The sequence below is a fragment of the Girardinichthys multiradiatus genome, chromosome 4 (genome assembly GCF_021462225.1).
Source record: "Girardinichthys multiradiatus isolate DD_20200921_A chromosome 4, DD_fGirMul_XY1, whole genome shotgun sequence".
NCBI classification, from domain to species: domain Eukaryota; kingdom Metazoa; phylum Chordata; class Actinopteri; order Cyprinodontiformes; family Goodeidae; genus Girardinichthys; species Girardinichthys multiradiatus.
In genome coordinates, this window is record NC_061797.1 from 9706003 (window position 1) to 9728928 (window position 22926).

Here is a 22926-nt window from a genome sequence, read left to right on the forward strand (position 1 = left end):
GGGACTTTTGAACCGGGAGGGCTGTTTGTTTCCCTTTCCCATCTGGTTCCCTGACTTATAAATAACAGTATATCATTGGGCAAAAAGTGGCGGATGTGTCACTCCGCTTTGCTGCAAAACCACTACAGCTGTAGCCATAATTTGTATATCTCAAAAGCTGACATATATTTTAAGGTAGTAGTGCAACCAGAAAGAGAGGTTCTGGGAATCCAAATTCTTACAAATGGGTGGGACAGTTTGGATTAATCCTCAAAATTTATGTAGAAAATTCAACCTGTGGAAAACGTTTCAATTGCTCCTGATTGAAAAAAATATTAATGTGTTTCCTAAGTCATCCTTAACAAATTCTTCTGAGGAAAATAAAACCGATTGGATCAATTAAAACATATTAGCTCATTTAAAATTTACAATTTGAAAATCTGAAGTAGGATGTGTGGTCTTCCTTAGTTGGTTTGATAAATAATGTGATCACTGCCAAGGTCATTTTATGACTTTATACTTTATACTTATACTTTATACAAAAACGTGTATATCTGATAGCATCCATCCATTTTTTTGACTTGATTTTTTCTTTAAATTCTCCCTGCATCCCTGTTTTATGTTAGAGATGCTGCTACACCACAGTGCAGCATCGTAACGGTGCGCGGAGAGGAACCTAAAAGCATACCTAAAGCCAGGGGTGAAAGTGAGCCGGTACGGTCCGGTACCGGCACTAAAAGATTCTGCGCCGGTACGCAGTACCGGGAAGAGGGAAGAACGGCTGTCTGCTATGAAGCCGTCATCCAGAACCAGTTACGGCTGCAAAAATTCACGAGCACACAAAGAAGATCAGATCCGCCACCAATAGGCAGTCTAAAACATAACTAGAAACCTGCAAGCAGCTTTGAAGGCCCTCGCACCCCTCAGCGCAACTCGGGCTGTTGAGCCACCACGGGAGCCTGGCATCTCCTCATACACGCCACCGACGATGACACTGCTTCACTTCAACACGTCGTCACTAAGTAGTACTGTGAGCAACATGTCATATGATATTCGGTCATGCAGAGTTTCAGTCTGGCAAAAACCATTCAAAATTTAGAGTAAATCGGACCTTCCAGAAGGACGCTGCAGTCGCTTGTTTGTTTGTGGGTGGGGCAAAAACGACATCATCAATTGACTGTGTCAAAATGTCAATCATTAACTCATGATCATGTATACTACATTTTAAGTGGATCCGATGATGTATGAGGGAGATATAGCCCTTGAAGTGTCCTAGGGGGCGCTATTGATCCAATTTTAAATGTAATCCAATAGAGCTGTTTAGGGGCTGACAAAGATCAACCATATTCAGTTTGGAGTGACTCGGACCTTCCATATGGAAGCTACAGTAATTTGTTTATTAGTGGGCGGGGCTAGAGTGATGTAATGTATTGACTGTGTCAACATGTCCAGCATTGATACATGATGATGTACAGGAACTTTGAAGTGGATCCGATCGGGCATGAGGGAGCTAGAGCACTTGAAGTGTCGTAGGGGGCGCTGTTGAGCCAAATTCATATGTAATCTAATAGAGCTGTTTAGGGGCTGACAAGGATCAATCATATTGAGTTTGGTGTAAATCGGACCCTGCATGTGTAATTTAGAGGCAAACGTATCGCCATGGCGTCACATCAGATTTCGCCACGCCACCACGGTCACACCCTCCAGCCAAACCTGTCAGTACTGGAGATGAAGTTAGACCATCGTGTTATCTGTCATTGGAGACAGTTTCATGTTGATTAGTTGAAGGAGATCAAATATGGCCCACACTAAGTGAAACATGACACTTCCTGTTCTGAGGGTGCGGGGCTTCGATTATGTCAGCATCTGATCAGTGAATATTGTTCAGGGCCAGAGGTAGATCAATCCCAGAAGGTTTAATTTGTCTGTGACTTTCCTTGTAGGAGCTATATCAATGTAGTGTTTTATGGCGAGAAGTCATATTTTGTGGCGTGGCCACGCCCACACGCTTTCATGTATCAAAAAGGTTTTGATAACTTTTGATCCCCAATGCCTTAAGAGTATACTGAGTGATTTTTGTAGGTCCAGAGAAGATACATAAGTGTACCAAATTTCAGATTCCTTGGTCAAAGCATGGCTTGGGGCTGTTTTTTTTAAATTGTGTAGGGGGCGCTGTGGACGAATTAGGCCACGCCCACCAATTATGTCATCAGATCTCTGTTGGGGACTGGACAAGGATCAATCACATTGAATTTGGTGCAGATCAGATGATCTATGTGGAAATTAGAGCCAAACGTATGGCCATGGCGTGACGTCTGACTTCGCCGCGCCACCACGGCCATGCCCTTTTCTAAAAAGTTACTGTGCTTCAAACGAATTTAGACCCACTAGTTGTCTGTCTTCTGACACACTTTCAAGTTGATTGGGTCAAGAGGGTCAGAGAGGCACCTTTCCAAGTTAAAAAAGTGACTTCCGGTTTTCAGGGGGCGTGGCTTTGATTATGTCAGAATATGACCCCATAGGATCATCGGGAACCCGAAGGTCCTCCTTCATGCCAACTTTGGTTTGATTTGTCGTTTCTTTGGGAAAGTTATTGCATCTTTTCACTTTGAGCGCAAACAGCAAGTTCGTGCCCCGGCCACGCCCCCTAAACATGGCCGAAAACTCAATATTTTGATAACTTTTAATCCCCCATGCCTTAACTGCATATTGGCCAAATATGAAGCCGATAGCTGAAAATCCCTAGGAGGAGTTCTTTAAAGTTCGAGGTGAGTAAAAGTGAAAAACGGGCAAAAATCGGCCTTTGACCCAAAATGGCCGACTTCCTGTGCATTTTAGGGCATACCCCCAAGAGACTTTTTTTCTTGGTTTGAGGAGTTCTAGCATTGTGCCAAATTTCAGATCTGTACGACTTACGGTTTGGCCTATCTGACGTTTGGGGGCGTGGCTAAGTGGTTTTGCCACGCCCACTGATGACGACATTAAAGAACAAAAATTTCACGCGGGGGACAATTTTGGGTAAAATTTGGTGAGTTTTGGGATATGGCAAAGTCCCCATATTGCCCCGCCAGAAGTCCCCGGAATAATAATAAGAATTCGAGCGATTACAATAGGCCCTTGCAGTTTGCCTGCTCGGGCCTAAATATAGCTTTTTTCCCCCTCATTCCAAATAGTTTCTGAACTGTTCTGCTGGAGCCTCAATGCTCTTTGCTTCTCTCCCCTCGGAGTTCGAGGCTGTTGTGAATGGCCAGCGTTTAAAATGAGCACCGCTACGTTTAATGTCTGTCTGCTCGCTGCTAAATACCCCAGTTAAAAGCACAGGAAGAATAACTAGTTGTTTCATGTTATTTTGCTGAATTACAGCAACACAGTACAGCTAGAAAACACCGCTTATGACCAGAGATTTCACATACGCTACACGAGAGCGCATGCGCACTTATCTCCGTAACAGAACGGTTACCAAGGAGATCGGTGCGTTCGATTTAATAGACTAGGAGATTTTACACAGGTGGTGCACAGACATAAAAAACCGCAACTTGCATTAGGACAGGACGAACAATAAATCACGTACCATCTACAGACTTAAAAAAAAAAAACCGAACTGTCAAATTTTTTATTTAAATGAAATCAAAACTTGACCACAATGCAGAGAACAATAACTTATTTGTTCAAAAGAAAAGACGGAAACTGAAGAAAAGTTATGCATCAGAAAATTGTTTATCATTGTTTCATACATGGAAGTATGAAACTAGCTCCGCCCCTAAGTGCCGGCAAGACTACTTTCACCCCTGCCTAAAGCTAAATGGCTAAGGGAGTGAAGGGAACCGGGCTTGTGCTTGGGGGTTAATTTCTCCATGACCAGACTGGCTGGGCCCCACAGAAATCCCTCTTTGCACAATGAAACATGGATAGGGCTGTCAGCACTCGTGATACACTCTTTAGATTTAAAAAGGCATTCTTACAGTCTTCCCCTATTAAAACACACACACACACACACACACACCGCTTGAATGCATCCTATCTCCTTGTCAACTTTTCTTTTCTGCTGGGATCTTGAATGTGAGCCCATACATTCTGGAGATCTTAATGCAGTCATTAAAGCTTTTATGCTCCTCACTCAACTCAACTTTCTTTCATTCATTCATAAACTGGTTTGTACACACAATAACCTCAGAAATGGTGTTTACTACTATATATAATCTAATCCATGGGTGTCAAACTGCTGGTTTTACCTGAACGAATAATCCTTTTGACATTGGAACTGTTTTCTTCACCCAAACAAGTCAGGAAGGTCAGGACCCACAACAAGGCTGTTTCATAGCTTTCACTGAGATAGCAGAAACTGTATGCTAAAGATTAGGAGCAGGAACTTTCCTCTCGGGTGGTGGGAAACAGAGGCTGCATGTTGGAGGTGTAACCGATAGCTGTCTGGCTTGTTTAGCCCTTCACAGAGGAGAGAGTTCCACCCAGACCAGTTGCAATATGGCTAAAAGGGAACAAAGCACCATCTAGAATGCTAGATGCAACTAAGTTGCATTTATATACTTACCTTGTGTTTGAACTCAAAATCTATTAAATAAGCATCAAACATTTAGAGAAAGTGTGCACATGAAGTTTCATTTACACAGTGCAACTGTGTTTGTGTCTATGTGTGTACTTTCTCTGACCCCAAGCTGCAGATACCTGCTATTCTTTGGGGCAGTGCTGTAAATCAAGCTAGCTCCAGTTCCCCCAGCCAAAGGCCTACATGCAGTAGTAGAGAGCCCATTTATTCAATGCTGCTTCAACTCTTTACTCCAGTGCACTTTCGTCTGGTTATCTCCTTTGCATGCTGCATTGCGTCCTAAATGCAGACTCGCTTTTAAAAATGCATACTGTGAAGTGCACTGTCTAGACTACCTAGATGGAACTTGGATATCATTCTTCTGCTGACAAGAAATATTAAAGTTTTAGAGTGACCCAGCCAGAGTCCTGACCTAAATCTGACAGATAATTTGTGGAGGGAACTAAAAATTAGGATGATGGCAAGGAGACCTTCCAACCTCAAAGACTTGAAGCTCATTGCCAATGATAAATCCTAAAAATACCAGTGGAAATATGCAAAAATGAGATTTTATTTATTTCATTACTTTAATAACAATAAAGATTTTTCCATTGATTATTAAGAGTATGGATAATTTTTAAATGCAATTTTTTCATCTTAAAATATAAATACCCTCATTAAATAGTTTTAGAATATGCTGTAAAAAGAAGCAGTTAAGTTTTTAATATATTAATATTGAGATATTGTTGATCCCAGGATCTTATGGAGAGAAATTTGGTCCAATATTATTGCAACAAAGCTTTGAAAAACTTCTCAATCAAAAAAAGGTTTGGACAGTAATTTACAACGTTTATGCAAAGGTTGAACGTACATTTTTGTAGTTTGATGTTATTTTCAGATTTTAGCTTTTCAAATTTTATTTTATTTTTTTTTGACATTTTTTAATTGCATTCTTTTCAAATCGCTTTTTACAGATTACATTCTCTACATTTCTTGTCTCCAAACATCCAGGGGAGGGGCTTCTTCTGACAGTGCAGTGAAGACGTAGAAATTAGTCAGTGCGCGGCAACCGTGCGAGTTTTTATTGCGCCTGCCTGCATAAACAACAGCAGGATAACAGGTCACGCACTGAAAAGAAAACCGAATGAAGTAATTCACCCCGAATGTATGAATTCAAAATTGAATTTGTAAAAAGCAATTTTGAAAAGAATGCAATTCGTGAAATACTGTTTCCAAAGAAAAATGTGAAAAAAATATAATCTGAAAGAATTGCCACAACCACAAAATGTAGGTTCAACGTTTGTGTACACATTGTAAATTACTGTCAAAACCTTTTTTTTTTTATTAAGATTAAGACATTTTCAATGTGGTTTTTGCTTGCAATAATATTGGAACAAATATTTCTCCATAGGATCTGACAGACTTCAGGTTAAAGATTCAAAAGTCTTTTCTTTCATAAACTCAGGCTGAAATTTATATCTATCAGTGAGAGAACAAAGGCTCACTCCGCACAGATAAAGACAGCTCATCAAACAGTCTTTCACAGTTACACAGAGAAAATAAGGCACAGCAAATGCATAGAGCCTCTGTGTGAGTCTTTTTATTGGAGAATGTTTCCTTTTTTAAAGAGGAAAAAGCAAAAAAAAAGAATAAATTACAGAGTGGGCTGAGGAAGGAGATGAACACAGAGTGAGCAGAGTGGCGGCAGACCACAGTAAGCACTGCAACCACAGTGCATATGTGCACCAGTGTGTGCACCTATAATGAAACAGTTCAACAGGTTCCTGAAAATCTGGCAACATTAGAACCCACGCCACATATCCCACAAGCAAGGAGACACAAACACAAGCTCTGACCCACACACAGCCTGAACACTTACTATGCCGGACAGGGCTGCGTGTTGCACAGATGGGAGCCCAGTGTCGGCCTGGTGTGGAGATTACACATGCTGGAATTGACCTGGGTCCGGTGTTCCTGCAGACAGATGGCCTTGGTGGAGATGCGACCTGATGGAGAAAAAGTGAGGAGGAAGGTTTAGGGAGATCTTATGAATAATGGGACATCTTTATATATGTAGCTCAGTAAGCTGAAACTTTACGCTTTATAGTTTATCATAGCAAATCTCTGCTAATGAGACAGCAGTTTGGACAAGAGTTCAGCAAAATGATAGATAAGGTCTAAACCACTGATTGTATTTTTCTAAAAAAATGTACATAAACATTTTAGTAATCTTCTACTTTATCTGTTCATTATGGAAAATAACTACATTTTCTACTATTATACAGGGCATTATAACCTTTGGACTTTTTTACATTTTGTGACAACCACAAACTTCAACGTACAGTATTTCATTGGGATTTTATGTGATAGATCTGAAAAAAGGAAATTTCTCTACAGGCTTTGAAAATTTTTGCCTGTTCTTTAGGAAATAGCTCAAGCTCAGTCAAACTGAAAGAAGAACATCTGTGAACAGCTCTTAGACTTTAAGTCTTGCCGCAAAAAAATCTCAATTAAATTTCAACCTCGACTTTGACAGGTCCACTCTAACATGAATATGCTTTAATGTAAGATGTCATGTTGTAGCTCTGAGTGTATGTTTGGGTCATTGTCCTACTGGAAGGGTATCCTAGACTTAAATCTACTAACAGGTTGCCTATGTGACTTGTGGCAATCTTCATTGGGACTTCTCATGGATATGTAAACAATGGCTTTCCTCTAGCTCCTCTTCCATTAAGGCCAAAGTTGTGAAGCGCACAACTCATAGTTGTCCTTGTAACAGATTATCCCACTAGAGCTGCAATCTCTGCTGCTCCTCCAGTTACTATACGCCCCTTGGATGTTTCTCTGATTGATTCTATCCCAGCCCAGTGAGATGTTCAAGGCTTGCATATTATTTTAGAACCTTATCCTGGTTGAAGCTTCTCTCCAACTTTCTCCCTGACTTGTCTGCTCTGTTCCTTCGTCTTAATGATTCAATTTGTTATCAAATGTTGTCTAATGAACCTTTGAGACCTTTAAAGAACAGCTAGATTGAACTGAGATTATGGGTGTACGCATTGAAGTCATAGCCCCTGGTGTGAACTTTCCTTTGGTCCACGTGTTTGGTACGGACCAAAAGCGAACTTCATTATTTTTTTGTTTGGTGAGGTTTGCTTTCACATTATGCTGTTTGCAAGTGAACTATAACTTTTAAACAAAGCCATGTGTTTGATGATCATTGCTACGATTGGACAGAAATGACTAGAGCAGGACACAGACCGGCAAGTGGACGAAAACCATCATAGAGGTCCTGCTGGCTGCATTTCTGTTACACATGTTTCTGCAGTTATTACAGCTGCGAAATCATTGAGTGTCAAGAGCAGCTCATTCAACACAGGTTTCACAACATTCTATTTCTAATTTTGGAATTTTGACCCACAGCATGCGGGCAGCAGCGTTGCTAAGCAAAATACGACACATCAGGTATGACTTCAATGAATTCACTATTCACTATTTAGGGGAATATGCGTAAAGAGGGTAGAACAAATATGTATACCACATTTTCCTGAGATTAAATATTTTTTTTATTTCATTCACACTTATGAACTATTTTTAGTTGGTATATCACATAAAATTTTAATTAAATACGTTGAAATATGTGGTTGTAGCGTGACTACACATGAAAACAGATGAAAAAGGATATTATTTCTTCTGTGTGTCATCGAAAGACAAGCCAAAAACTCAACTGTGGGTCCACTTTAGAACCAGAACCAGTCTTACCTCCAGCACACGGAGCCGAGCAGTCCGAGCTCACCACAGCCCAGCTGTACTCAGGTTTTCTCTCTGTGCGGGGCAGAGTGTACTCCCAAACCACACCTGGGTTCTTTCCCTGAAGAAGAATCTGCCAGGAAAGAAAATGGTCAGGAAGTTTTCAGCACATCAAGACAACTAATAGGGTCCAAGAATCAAGAAGCATAAGAGAAAAACGCAGTTCTGTTACAAACTAAACACCACATCTTTTTAGGATTTTTTGGATCTGCCAATGGGTAAAATCTCAAAGGATTTTACCCATTGGCAAAACACAGAAATCCACCAATCTCTTAGTCAACCCACAGCAAGAAACTAAAGACCAGTGGGTGTGGACATATTTATTACAGGAGAAGAATTAGGCTATCATTAAACAAATAACAAGGAGAGTTTTCTTTAAGATACTCCTTTATAGTCAGTTCCTTGAATCTTATTTTAGAGTATTTCCAAACCACAGCAGCTAGACTTTGACAGTAAAGCAGCAGACCTTGTGCAGCTCAAAATGGGCTGATGATAATCCCCCAAGCTCTTTGGTAAATGCTGTTAGGTAAAATCTTCCTTTTCTGTTCAAGCGATGAAAAAAAAAAAAGAGTACCAGTATCTACCAGCCCTTTAAAACCCCAAAGGTCAAACAGCTATCAGTTATATCTATAGACAACCAATGAACTTATAATCACTTGAACTACATTGAAACTACTTCTTTGGTCCAATCCAGATTCAACAGTCCTGAGGCGCTTCCACCTACTCAGTCAGTCACCGTGGCTCACTGCCAGACAGAAGGCCAAAGGAGAAATGTTTACCTAGTGTGAAACAAGCTTTCAAATGCCAGCGGCATTTTATTTTGAGGTTTATTGAATAAGCTCTGCATGTAAATCACTATCTGTTGGAAAGAAAAGGTCTGATTTCTAAATAAGGAAACAGTAACAACAGGATTTTACAGTCAATCTGAATAAATATAATTATGTGATTCTGAGAGTGACTGAATAGTGAAGTCAACTGGAGGATGGGAGATACATCCAAAATTGTACTGGCAATGCTTGTGGTTAACATGGGAAAGCAATGCATGTAAAAAAATCAGGAAACTAAAAATCTTATTTTAAAATGTAAAACATTTTCCTCTCTGTGTAAAATCAGACAAGATGTTATGACTGGTGTCAATCTGTCAAACTGCACAGCGACAGCAGACCACAGTGTCATGATTTTCCCAGCTCCAACAACCGCACACATCATCGAGTCACAGGACAAGATGAGGAATCACATCTGCTGGTTGCAGATATCAGGCTTACCAAGTTGTGTTTTGGACTGGCATGACCTTGCCCTGCCAAACCACAAGAATTTCAATTCCAGGAGGGAATAATCCTGCTTAGCATCCACTGAGACCTACGGAAGAGGCCATATGTTACGTTGAGTTCCTCTTCCTTCTCTTGTGAACTACCCCAAAAATCCCACCCTCCCCTTTCCCGCTCTCCTCGACCAGCTGAGCAGTTGTGCAGATGTGAGCACCTTGTCACAGCTTACACTCACACTCTTCAACATGTGTTTTTCTTTCAATGTTTCGAGCTGAATAAGGAACTGTGAGTGATCCATGCATACCTCCTCCCTCGTCTTTCTCTTTTTTTGTGTCAAAGATCTGCATTAGAAAGAACTTCCTGATGAAAGACCCTGTTCTCTGACCATAACGCATCACATCCAGAGAGTTCAATTGCCCAATTCCTAATCTTTTAATATTGCGCTCCCTCCATCCCGTCTGTCTCTTCTTATCTCTGTATCAACCTCTGTCTCCGTTTTGTAATTACTGGATGTACTTAATACAGATTATTCTTACATCATCTGCAAATCAGCCCCATGATCTCCGGGTGCTATGCTGGACAGATACTCGATTGAGACTCGCAGACAAAAAAACCCAGTGCAAAATATTATTTCTTTTTCCTTACTTGAACTGCCTATGGATATTGAATGAACTTTAATTTAAAACAAAAGCAGTGAAGGTGTCATTGCCCGTTTCAAAAAAGAACCACAAGCGTATAGTGCCTTGCAAAAGTATTAACCCTTAAATTTTGCCACATTTTCTCACCATATAACTATAAACTTACGTAATTTTTTTAGGCTAAAAGTTTGTTTTAGAAGCGAAAAGCTGAAAAGTGTGGCCCACAGATGTATTCAGCCTCCAATCTCAGTCAATACATTTTAGAATAAGAAACTGCAATTTTTGGCAATAGTTCTTTACAAAAAAGCCAGGTCAGTCAGAAATACAGTATGTGAAGGCATCTGTGAACATCCATTTTCAAGTCTTGCCACAGATTCCCAATTGGACTTAGATTTGGACTTTGTGTGGGCCGTTCTTACATGAATATGCTTTGATCTAACCCATTGTGGCTCTGGCTGTAGGTTTAGGGCCGTTGTCCTGCTTGGAAGATGAACCTTCACCCCAGTCTCAAGTCTTTCGTAGCTTCTAACAAGTTTTCCTCCAGGATTGCCCAGTAATGAGCTCCATCCAGCTACACATTAGCTGCTACTAGCTTCTCGGTACCTGAAGAAATCATCCCCATAGCTTGATGATGCCACAATTTGTGACAGACTATTTATAATTATAGTTTGCTTTCAATTTTAAATAAGTACATCTTTCAGAGGTTATGTGACTATGCTCCTATATCCTCATAAGTAGCTTGCCAGTTACAGTGTCATCATCCAAGGAGAGTGTGTGCTGTCCTCCAGCTGTTCTCCGCCGTATTCTCAACACCACACAAGTTTCCGGTGTGGACTGGAAGTATGTCAGGAGCGACTCAACAGTTCTGAATATTCTTCACAGATGTTTCACTGCAACTTCAAATACCACAGACTCCATCTAAAAGGCAGGCATTAGGATATAGGCATTACATCTGATTAGCTTGTTAGCTTCCGACACTCCGAGGGTTTGTTTACCTTTTCAACACACTTATGGTAACATGAGTGTGTTGAAAGGCTATCATTAAACAAATAACAAGGAGAGTTAGTTATAATAGTTCCCTACTACAGGTTAGGGAACTATTATAAAATTATAATAACTTAACTGAAAGATACTTCAAAAAACCCAAACTAACCCTTTGAATATTTTAATTTGTAGCACAGTGGCAGTGATGAACAATCTAACGCCTCAGAGCCATGGTGCTCATATTTTTTTAAAAGGTGCAATTGTAGATATTCCCTTTTTACATGCTAGAAGAGGTCAAATGATTTTATAAATTAGGATTAAAACCACAATGATGTCTAGTTCTTATGCTTTTGGACAACAATGCTTGTATCTCATGTGATATTGCATTAGATTGATGGTAATTAGCCACATGGTTAGTGTTGCCTATGCACACCGCCGCAGTTAAGGTGGAAATATACTTGAACTTTGGGTAAAGACTTGAACATTTTAACACCGGTCACTAAGGACAACACTACGCTGTTCAATGAGCAACTAAAACGTCCACTTAACTTAGCTGCCTACAGAGCCAAGTCTCTTTACTAAAATAACAACATTAGCACTTGGATGTTTCAAGACAGACAAACAAGTGACCACCAAGAGACGTTAGAAATTTAACTCTGGTATTTTGAACTCACAGGCCAGTCATTCCAGCTCTAACCGCACTGTCGGCAGCCAAAGGGACAAAGTGGAGACCAGTTTTTACATGAATATTACTTCAATGTCTGCTCTTCTGTAGGTTTCCACTTCTGTTTTCATGGCCAGAGCTCAGAGGTCAAGAGAAAATAGATGCTTCTGCTAACAAAGTATGCAGAGGAACTTCCTCACATCCCCCTCCATTCACTCAGACCTCTGCATGAGTCGGCCACTAGTCAAACGTTGGTTTTGCCGTCTAGGGAATTTCAGGATAGGTACAGAAAAGCACTCTTCTTCAAGCTTTCGTTAGTAAAACACAGCTGACTACAAATATGAATAAAAGAAAGAGAAAAAAACACATAAATCATCTGCTATACTGTGCAGAACATCTCACTTCAGGCAACCATCTGATTTTATATTTTTCATCCCTGCTTCGAAAGAGCAGTTGACTTAAGGATTTTACTCACTCTATTAGCCTCAGATCACATGGCTGCAAGAAGCACATGAGGTCAGTGGCCAGAGGGGACATATCTATGGTTTTGAGTGTGTGCACATGAACATGAAATATTGCCTGTGTTAACACTGGGTCTGGCAGTACAAAGGGACAATCCTGTATGAAAACCTGGGGTGAGTCCCTGCCCTAAAAGATTGAGGAAATTTGAGTTTGAATATTTCTTTATTGTAAGATTCTTCTTGGCAAATCAGTAAATCTTATATGACTAGAAAAAATGTTAATTTTGTTTATGTTTAGTTTCACCCGCATTTTGGCTAATGCTTTATCAAAATTCTATAGAAAATGCTAAAATACTGTTGGCCTATGATTTTACTTTTATATCCTTACTGTTACTTCTAGCTTCGCATCACCTTAACAGAGCCCTGCATCACAACAATGAAATCCCTCACAGACCACCCAAAGCTAAAGCCGTCTTCATTCGCCACACAAACCAAACTTATTCTTATCGTTAAAGCTTCATCATATCCAGGGTTAAACTAGAGCTACAGTAATTCTGAGGTCCTGTCACTGTGGACGTGGTGGCTTACGTCAAACACCAGAGTCTCATTAGTAGGGCCAGAGGCGTACAGGCTCTCTGGCTTGTTGAATGAGCGCTGGTAGTCAAACACAGTCCCACCAAAGTAGAACCTCCCTGGCCAGTCCACAGTCCAGTCCCCAGTCAGGTAGTACTTTTTCTTCAGAGAACGGACAGCCAAGTAGCTGGTGGACACCACCATTTCCTGGACGTGAATGCTTCTAGCTCCAGCTGGAACCGTCACCATAGAGTAATACTCTAGGAAAGACCAGAGGGAAAAAAGTTAGATCGTCTCTAAATTTGTGTTTTCTATCGCTGTAAGACCTACTTCATCCGATCAGAAAATAATAATGTCCTGCTGTATTCAGTCTTTCTTTGCTGAATAAGATCATTATCCGGTGAAATTAGAGTCTGCCTTTCAGCCCATGCAAGTCTTTCTCTCTTATTTATCAATACTTAGTGTATGACTACCAGCAGCAATAGAAATCCTACAAACGAAGCAGAGCTTACCATTAGCCTGGTGCTGAAGGGTGTACTGGCCCTTAAAAAACTTGCAAGTGGAGTTGTCTCCCTTACAGACCCCACAGGCATCCATGGAGGCCTTGGAGCTCAAAATCCGGTCACAACCCACAGCCTGAAAAGAGAATTATATTCCATTATACAGGTGTTTATGTCAAGCATTCGCTACAGCAGCCCTCAAAAGTGTAAGCACAGCTGTTAAAATCCAAGGTTTGTAAAGTGAAATCACACAAAAAGAAATGTCATATTTACCCTGTACAATCCAACTAAAAAAACAAAAAAAAACAAAGGTACAATCAGGGCTGTAGCTACTATTGAGGACACCGAGGTCCAGACCTCAGTATTTTTCTGCTGTGTACAAAATTAAAAAATAATCAAAACAATGCTTTCGAATGGTGCGGTTCTCTGAATAGCTCCACCAGGTTACTGTAGGAGGTGCTGCAACTGTGTAAGGCAGCCAAACTCAATGTCTATAAAGATGAGTGCACTAAAATGAGGACCAGAAGAAGAAGAGTGCAGCTGATGGTGAGATGTACCAGCGGTAACTTGTTAAAAATATTCTACTTCAATTTCTTTCTCTTCCAAATAACTGTTTACTAGTCTTCACCCTTCATAACACTGTTTAGGTTTAATTAGAATAGTTACCGCCCATTGACGACGTTGTGTGATTTGTGTTAGAGCATTGTTTGTGAGCAGCTGTGACAGACTAATGATGTTTCTATTGCAAGAACTAATGTTTCCGTCCATTAAATTAAGACCGAAAGTTTCTTTTTAAAGCTCAGCTTTGAGAGGAAGAGTGTGATGAAAAGACAAAGAAGTGATGAAGGTAAAAGAGGATAAATAGATGGCTGCTGTCCATCACCTCCAGCCAGGATACATTGCTGAGACCCATGTTCCTGTGTTGTTCAAAACAAACAAAAACTGACTGGCCTTTACTGGCATTCACTTTAGACTACTACTGACCACGGATAGATGTGTTATTATAGGAATAACCAGGCTAACGTTGACTGCAAACTGTATTACATAATGACACAAAGCATGCTTTAATTATATTTGTGTTATTTTAGAAAAATATTTCAGTGAGTCAGATCTACCATGAATTCAGACATAAAGACAGACTAAGTCCGGTGGATAACTTCAGTCTATGGTTTTGATTTGTCAGGAGAGACAGGTGAGAGTGTGAGTACAGAGGTAAGAATATGCTAAAATCTTGTATTTTGAATGTGTTTGTGCAGTGTGAACAATCAACATTCATATAAACCAATTCATGTCATTTCAGTGAGTCGTCATGGTTGTGCCCTAAGTCCTTGTTGCTTCAGATGATGTCGCTTCCCATGGATTCACACACACAACCACACACACACACACAAATACATGACACATTCAAGTCACTTATGCCTTAAATAAATGCTTCCATTTTAATTAAGTTTTGATCTTCAGTGTAACTCAGGGGGATAATGAATGGTGAACCTCAGTAATTGTTAAAGTCTGGTTACTGCCCTGTGTACAATAACCTGGTAGCACATCCTTACATTAATATTTTTGTTGACAAAAACCCTTAACTAACTAAAATAACCCCACAACATTATGCTTCCACCCCCATGTTAAACTGTGGATATGGTGTTCGTTCTTGGATAGGGATGTTTTCAGGCCAAACACACCACTTGAAATTGTGACCCGGTTTGGTTTTGCCATTTATTTTATTTAATAGAAAAATAAATCCTGTGAGACATTTTTTATTTCTATCTACTCAATAATATATGAAACGTAAAAGATTTTAAACAAAGGAGTCTTACGTGTTGTAGAAAGGGAATCTCTAAATCAGATAAGCAAAAAAAGGGTCTCACACAACTGTTGTACACTTTGCAACAGAAACGAGGCATGGGTCAACACTTGCTCTATTAGGCAACTTTAGAGTAAAATGAAAGCATACACATGGTTAATAAAAAAGAAATACTTTGTGTTGTACCATTACACTGTTTTTATTTTAAGTAGATTTTTGTTGGTAAATATCACAACCTAAAACAACAAAAACGTGTTCATCAGTATCAACCGCCTGATGAGCTCAATTCCTGAGTTCTGGTCGGGCGATGAACAAAATCATTCAGAGAGCCGCAAATGGCCCACAGGTTGCGCTTCGGACACCCCTGCACTACTTAGTCCAGGGGTATGGAGAATACAGGAGACATTTCTCCCATGCACAACCCCTTCAGTGTTACTGTCAGACTGTTGGGAGCCTTCTGGACTATCTTTTATTTAATTCTGTAAATTGTTTCTTTTTGTACTTTTCTACTCACTGATACTTTTCAGTGAGACTTATGGGTCCTTTATAATCTATCTGTAAACAAAGTTTTGAGGTAAATGATGCAAATGTTAGCAAAACCCGACTGGGACACCCGAGCCTTTTGTCAAGTTCATCAGATTCACTAGGATTGATGGCAGAAGTAAAGTGAAAAACACTGGATGCTGAAACTGCATCAAAAGGTTCAACAAAATATGAGTTTAACAATGTAAACTGTATATAAACTGTATATAAAACCAAGCTACTGCACTTTTTTATTATTTATTTTCCCTTCTAACAGATTTGTTTGCTTTTCACTAGAATAGTACAGGAAAAATTTCCCAATATATTGGCAAAAGCCCTTTGTATAGAGCTTTTGGTGATTAGCTAATAATCCTACCTGTCCAGGGTGTACCCTGCCTCTCGCCCATAGACTGCTGGAGATAGGCACCAGCTCCCCCGCGACCCACTATGGAATAAGCGGTAGAAAATGACTGACTGACTGACTAATGATCCTAGGACAATATCAAACATATTGACAAAGACAAACCTATATTGAACTGGAGAAATCCTGTTTTCAAAAGACACGTTTTTTTATCCAACCCAAAAAAACTCCATGGGGCCAAACCAATTTACCTCACACACACCATCAATGCAGACACCTTCTTTATTGTCAGAGCAGGAGGTGCCATCTTTCACCTTGCTGGACATGGCAAAAAAAAAGTCAAAGTCTTCTGCAATGCAGTACAGTTTACAGATGTCCTCCTCTGCAGGGAAAAAGAAAGAATACTTCAGTAAACTGTGAAATTTGCAAATGTACCAAAGTTTTTCTTTGACCTGGTGAGTTTGTAGTTTTAGAACCTTAACCGGTTAAAATGGAATTGACAGGAATTGGCAATGAAATCACGTTGTGGTACTATAGTGAGCCTATTGGTTTATTTTTTAAGTCAGTTCAGTTATCACTGAAAGCCCTCTACAGTCACCTCAGATTAAAACAAATGATGGTGAAGGTGACTTGACCCGAGGTCCCATTAAACATTTCAGAATCTGTTCCTCTCCACATTGTTCTCTCCATTAATCAACAGTTTAAACCGGGCTGGGATGACAGCCAACACACTGCTCATCCTCAGAACACTCTCTCTCACTTTTTCTGTGTAACAAAGCTGGCCTCCAGGCTTCATTTATTTAAATCCTTTGCCCTGTTTGAGGGGACAGGTGGCTACATGTTTCCCATGCACATTAAACACAACTATACTCTCCTGCAGCTTTGTGGATCTGAACTGATTGCAACAGTAAATAGAGTTTGGCATTACATGGGGTAAACACTTCAGAAAAGAGATTTGAACCAGCAAAGGAACACAGAACATACAGGCTTGCCCTGGGCTCTCTATAGATCTCTTTATATTCATCAAATCTGCAAACAGAGAACAATGATCACAATGCACTAAGAATACAAGTGTACAGGTCCTTCTCAAAATATTAGCATATTGTGATAAAGTTCATTATTTTCTATAATGTAATGATGAAAATTTAACATTCATATATTTTAGATTCATTGCACACTAACTGAAATATTTCAGGTCTTTCATTGTCTTAATACGGATGATTTTGGCATACAGCTCATGAAAACCCCAAATTCCTATCTCACAAAATTAGCATATTTCATCCAACCAATAAAAGAAAAGTGTTTTTAATACAAAAAACGTCAACCTTCAAATAATCATGTACAGTTATGCACTCAATACTTGGTCGGGAATCCTTTGGCAGAAATGACTGCTTCAATGCGGCGTGGCATGAAGGCAATCAGCCTGTGGCACTGCTGAGGTCTTATGGAGGCCCAGGATGCTTCAATAGCGGCCTTTAGCTCATCCAGAGTGTTGGGTCTTGAGTCTCTCAACGTTCTCTTCACAATATCCCACAGATTCTCTATGGGGTTCAGGTCAGGAGAGTTGGCAGGCCAATTGATCACAGTGATACCATGGTCAGTAAACCATTTACCAGTGGTTTTGGCACTGTGAGCAGGTGCCAGGTCATGCTGAAAAATGAAATCTTCATGTCCATAAAGCTTTTCAGCAGATGGAAGCATGAAGTGCTCCAAAATCTCCTGATAGCTAGCTGCATTGACCCTGCCCTTGATAAAACACAGTGGACCAACACCAGCAGCTGACACGGCACCCCAGACCATCACTGACTGTGGGTACTTGACACTGGACTTCTGGCATTTTGGCATTTCCTTCTCCCCAGTCTTCCTCCAGACTCTGGCACCTTGATTTCCGAATGACATGCAGAATTTGCTTTCATCTGAAAAAAGTACTTTGGACCACTGAGCAACAGTCCAGTGCTGCTTCTCTGTAGCCCAGGTCAGGCGCTTCTGCCGCTGTTTCTGGTTCAAAAGTGGCTTGACCTGGGGAATGCGGCACCTGTAGCCCATTTCCTGCACACGCCTGTGCACGGTGGCTCTGGATGTTTCTACTCCAGACTCAGTCCACTGCTTCCGCAGGTCCCCCAAGGTCTGGAATCGGCCCTTCTCCACAATCTTCCTCAGGGTCCGGTCACCTCTTCTCGTTGTGCAGCGTTTTCTGCCACACTTTTTCCATCCCACAGACTTCCCACTGAGGTGCCTTGATACAGCACTCTGGGAACAGCCTATTCGTTCAGAAATTTCTTTCTGTGTCTTACCCTCTTGCTTGAGGGTGTCAATAGTGGCCTTCTGGACAGCAGTCAGATCGGCAGTCTTACCCATGATTGGGGTTTTGAGTGATGAACCAGGCTGGGAGTTTTAAAGGCCTCAGGAATCTTTTGCAGGTGTTTAGAGTTAACTCGTTGATTCAGATGATTAGGTTCATAGCTCGTTTAGAGACCCTTTTAATGATATGCTAATTTTGTGAGATAGGAATTTTGGGTTTTCACGAGCTGTATGCCAAAATCATCCGTATTAAGACAATAAAAGACCTGAAATATTTCAGTTAGTGTGCAATGAATCTAAAATATATGAATGTTAAATTTTCATCATGACATTATGGAAAATAATGAACTTTATCACAATATGCTAATTTTTTGAGAAGGACCTGTATATGTGTAATCATCTAACCACCTTACCATCCACTTTGGTGTAAGGCTTCCACTTGTAGTACCAGCCTCTAAAGGGTTTGCTGTTGTACTCAGCACACTGTTGGGCCCGGAAGTCCAAGGCATTGAAAGGGCAGGGCCGGGTGTTACACAGCTGGTTGAGGCGACTTGAGCCTGGGCAAAATTTACCATTGTTCTGGGGCCTGGATTGGAAAGACAAGTTTCATTAACAATGCATTGTGGTAGACTGTCAATAATCATTAATGAAGAGCTAAATCTACTGTAATCTAAAAGATTAGTTAACAGAAAACACGGAAGTTTATTATTCAAGAACAACCCAGGATTGTATATGAAAAATGTTTTTGCATTGTTTTCAGTATTGCTTAAGTGAACAATTGGTTGTTCTGCCTTAACACCCTTTTCTACTACATATTGCTGGACAGTTCAATTGACTCCAACTACTGAATGAAGGAATAAAGGAAGTTCTTCAAAGGGTCCAGACATTAAGTGGGCTCTACTCAAACTAAGTTGTAGAAAACTGCTGCAATTTGTTAGGCAAGGTGACTGTGTTTGGAAGAGCTTTAAGACAATAAAACTTGTAGTTGCTCTGACTTTTCAGTATCACAATCTTAACAGTACAGTAGTGGTACAGATAATGGGAAATCATCAACCAGTGACAATGTGTTGGACTAATTGTGCTAGGAGAACCTCCAACAGCTTGTGGTTTCAATAAAGTGCAATCAGCCAAATATAAAACCTATTACAAAAATCTATAAAACCTCTTCAAAGGCTGCTCTTCAAAAGTAAATACTAAACGTGTGATTTTAAAAACATTTAATCAGTGGCTAGCAAAATGAATATGGGTAACCATTTAGACTCTTAAACATTTTCAAGATTTTGTCAAAACCACAGCTTAATGCTGCCACCACCTGGGAGGACGTCTCGAAATTATGTGTAAACCATGTATCCACTTCCTTCTTCTTCACAATTATACACAACTTTGGACTGTTCCGTCGCATGTAGTCGCAGTAAAACACACTGAAGTTTGTATTAAACAAAATGTTAATATTATGGTTTGTAACAGTGAATAAATAAAACATGTCAAGAGTTACAAGCAAATGAAGGTTTGGGAGCATTTTCTTGAGTATTCTCACATAATAAAGAGATGTGGACAAACAGTATTTGCTTATTAAATAGAATCATACAGCAAGAAAATGCTAGGAGATGTTTACCATTTTTCCTTTCAGGCTCTGTGATCGATAAAACAGAATTTCTATCATAAAATCTTACATTTTCAAGCTGCTGAATGCAACATTTTATAAGCTGACTAAATTCATTTATCACCGTTAAATAAACAATAGCAAATTTTCATCGGAAGTCTGGTCAAGCAACACGTGTCAGCATTTACAGGGCTGGATTTTTTATCTGAGAAATCACCACTTGTTTTTTAATAAACACCAGGATACCATGTCTGACTTCCCAAGCTTTCTAAAGTTCTGCCAGGCATTCCCAAACAACCACCAACAGAGAAAATTGAGTTTGTTTGTTTACTGAAGTGGATTGCACATGCACATAAACACCCACACAGCCTGGGGAACTGCACTGTGCCGAATAAAAGTAACTGCTTATAAAAAAAATACTACAATAAGGAAAAAGCCTTTTCCTTTTCTGTAGAATCAATGTAAATATTTGTGTTGACAGCATTTAGAAGCAAATATTTAGGATGATAGGCTGCATTTTTCTTCAACTCATCTGCTTGTTGCCTCCATTTAGACATGGACTGAATCACAGAATGACTTTGCTGCCAAAAGTGATGGAGCTCCTTAATGGTTTGTTAGCATGTGCGTAACCTGCTCTGTGCCAATCCTCCTCTCTTCAGCGAGGTGGGGAATTTGGCTCTGGTTTTCATATTCCTGATCCTATTAAGACTTAGCTGCACACAAACAGACTATATGGTAAGGTGCTTACGGCAGGGCAGTGGGGGACTCCACCATACACGCTATCAAGTCATGTCATCCTAATTAGAGAATTGATGATGCTCAATTTATTTGAAAACAGAGTTAAATCCCCCTTCCTGATCATATACTCTTGTGTTTAGTTTTACGGAAGTTCTTAGATCTCTCATCTCTTTTTTGACTCTTCTAACGCCATTACAATTGTGCAGCAGCAGAACAGAAAGCAAATTTGATAAGTTTTTAGTGTGTAAACCTCATGACCCTAAGGCTGCTTAGATGTCCCAGTAGCCTGGTAAATCTGCCCGGTGACAGAAACGGAAACCCCTGTAGGTCAGGGGTCATCGTGTCTGCTTTTGGAGTCTTTGTGACTCACCTGCTCCCTCCTTATCCCTCTTAGTGTTGTCCCCCATTCTCTTTACCCAAGCAATTAGAGCAACATGCCACTGTTGCACTGCTGGTCTTGAGTAGCAGAGAGCTTTGAAAGACTATTGGGAAGCTCTACTAAAGCAGGGTCTAAATAAGCATCATCGTGTGCCCTACTAAAAGAGATGTTGACAAAATGTGCACCCAACAAAACCAGGTCAAACTCATAAACCTACTAATCTCCCAGGTTTGTTCATGGGAGACAAATTTACAATTTGTGACCTGGGAGGAAGCCTTTGGGAACTGGAGGAGAAGAAAATAAAGTACAGTGCTTCAGAGAGCAGAAATTCAAACAACTTTTTTTTACATTTTGTCACATACAACTATACATTTTATAAGAATATTAATTAATAGATTTAACAAAAAGCAGTCCATATTTGTGAAGGGGAAGGAAAACGGTAAAAGGTTTTCCAATTATTTCACAGATTAAAAAGAAAACTGTGGCATGTATTTGTAAGTAGCTCCACTAAGTCAAAACTTTGTCAAACTACCTTTAACTGCCATTGCATCTTTAAGTTTTTTATCATGTGTTCCAAAAGCTTTGTACATCTAAACACTGCCATTTTTGCTCATTCACCCAAAGCTCAGTTCAAGTGGATAAAGAAATTTTCAGGTCGACACAGATTTTTACTCGAATTTAGGTCTGGACTTTGACTAGGCCATTCATACACATAAACCTGGTTTGATCCAAACTAATCAGCTTTAACTCTAGCTGTATGTTTAGGGCCAATTGATGAATTGTGACCAGCTACCCTAGTGTGTTCAGGGTGATGTGCATTGTTAGTTTTCTGCCTCAACTAGCCTTTTGTATATAGGCCAAAGAGTTTAATTTTCGTCTCATGTGACCCATGAACCTTCTTCTACCTGTTTGCTGTGTCACTTATCAGAATCAGAATCAGAATCAGCTTTATTGCCAAGTTCGTACATACAAACAAGGAATTTGACTCCGGTACACTTTGCTCTTTTGTTCTGTTTTTGCATTACAGAATATACATATTTACAATGTACAATATACACATATATAATAAAAAAAGGTGCATTTGCAACATATGTCTCGTGGTAAGCTGCCAAATTGAGTTTCTTATAACAATATCTGTCTTCTTGTCACATATTTATAAAGGCCAGATTTGTAATGTGCCTGAATAAAAGTTGCTGTGAGAAACGTCCACCTGAGCAATGGGTCTCAGATGATCCTCCAGAGTTACAATGGGCCTCTTTGCTGCTTCTGTGATTAATACTTTCCCTGCCTGGTGTGACAGTTTAAGTAAACAATCATGTATTGTTTGGTTTGTGGCTGTACTGGATAGTATTTTAGTGTAACAGACTAGAGAGGACTAAATATAAATGCAAACACTTTTCAGATTTGTTTTTGTAAAAGAAAAAAGTTATTTCACTACTTTGTGTTGGTCTACTACATACAATCTCACTAAAATTGATGTTTGTGGTTGTAACGGGAGAAAATATTGTTTTCTTTTGTAAGGCAAGTCTGAATCTAGTTTGCACAAAGTAAACATTGTTGCCTCCTACATTGGATGACATTGTGCAAAATAAATCAATTGTGAACTTCACTCAATGCTGAGTCAACGTTTTAGCAGGGGCAAACAGTAAAGCATACAGGATTAGTTTATTGACGCCACTGAGAAATAGTCTGTGGAGTGATGGAGCAAACAAGACTGATCTTAGGAGGAGAGACCCAGAGAATCCACTGTTTGGGGTCAAATTTATTATTTTCATAGAAAGATTCTGGTTAATCCTTGTTG

General features: G+C 39.9%; 1 protein-coding gene across 2 annotated transcripts in view; it reads right to left on the reverse strand.

Annotated features, from left to right (window-relative positions):
* adamts18 (ADAM metallopeptidase with thrombospondin type 1 motif, 18) overlaps positions 1 to 22926 on the reverse strand; it is a 78648-nt gene that overhangs the window by 13229 nt on the left and 42493 nt on the right. For both annotated transcript variants that reach the window (XM_047362415.1, XM_047362416.1), the window contains 6 exons: positions 18819 to 18991; positions 16356 to 16486; positions 13430 to 13553; positions 12933 to 13177; positions 8282 to 8402; positions 6402 to 6528 (listed from right to left, as the gene is read on the reverse strand). In XM_047362415.1, the coding sequence (XP_047218371.1) occupies positions 6402 to 6528; positions 8282 to 8402; positions 12933 to 13177; positions 13430 to 13553; positions 16356 to 16486; positions 18819 to 18991 (921 nt within the window). The remainder of the gene's footprint in view (positions 1 to 6401; positions 6529 to 8281; positions 8403 to 12932; positions 13178 to 13429; positions 13554 to 16355; positions 16487 to 18818; positions 18992 to 22926) is intronic.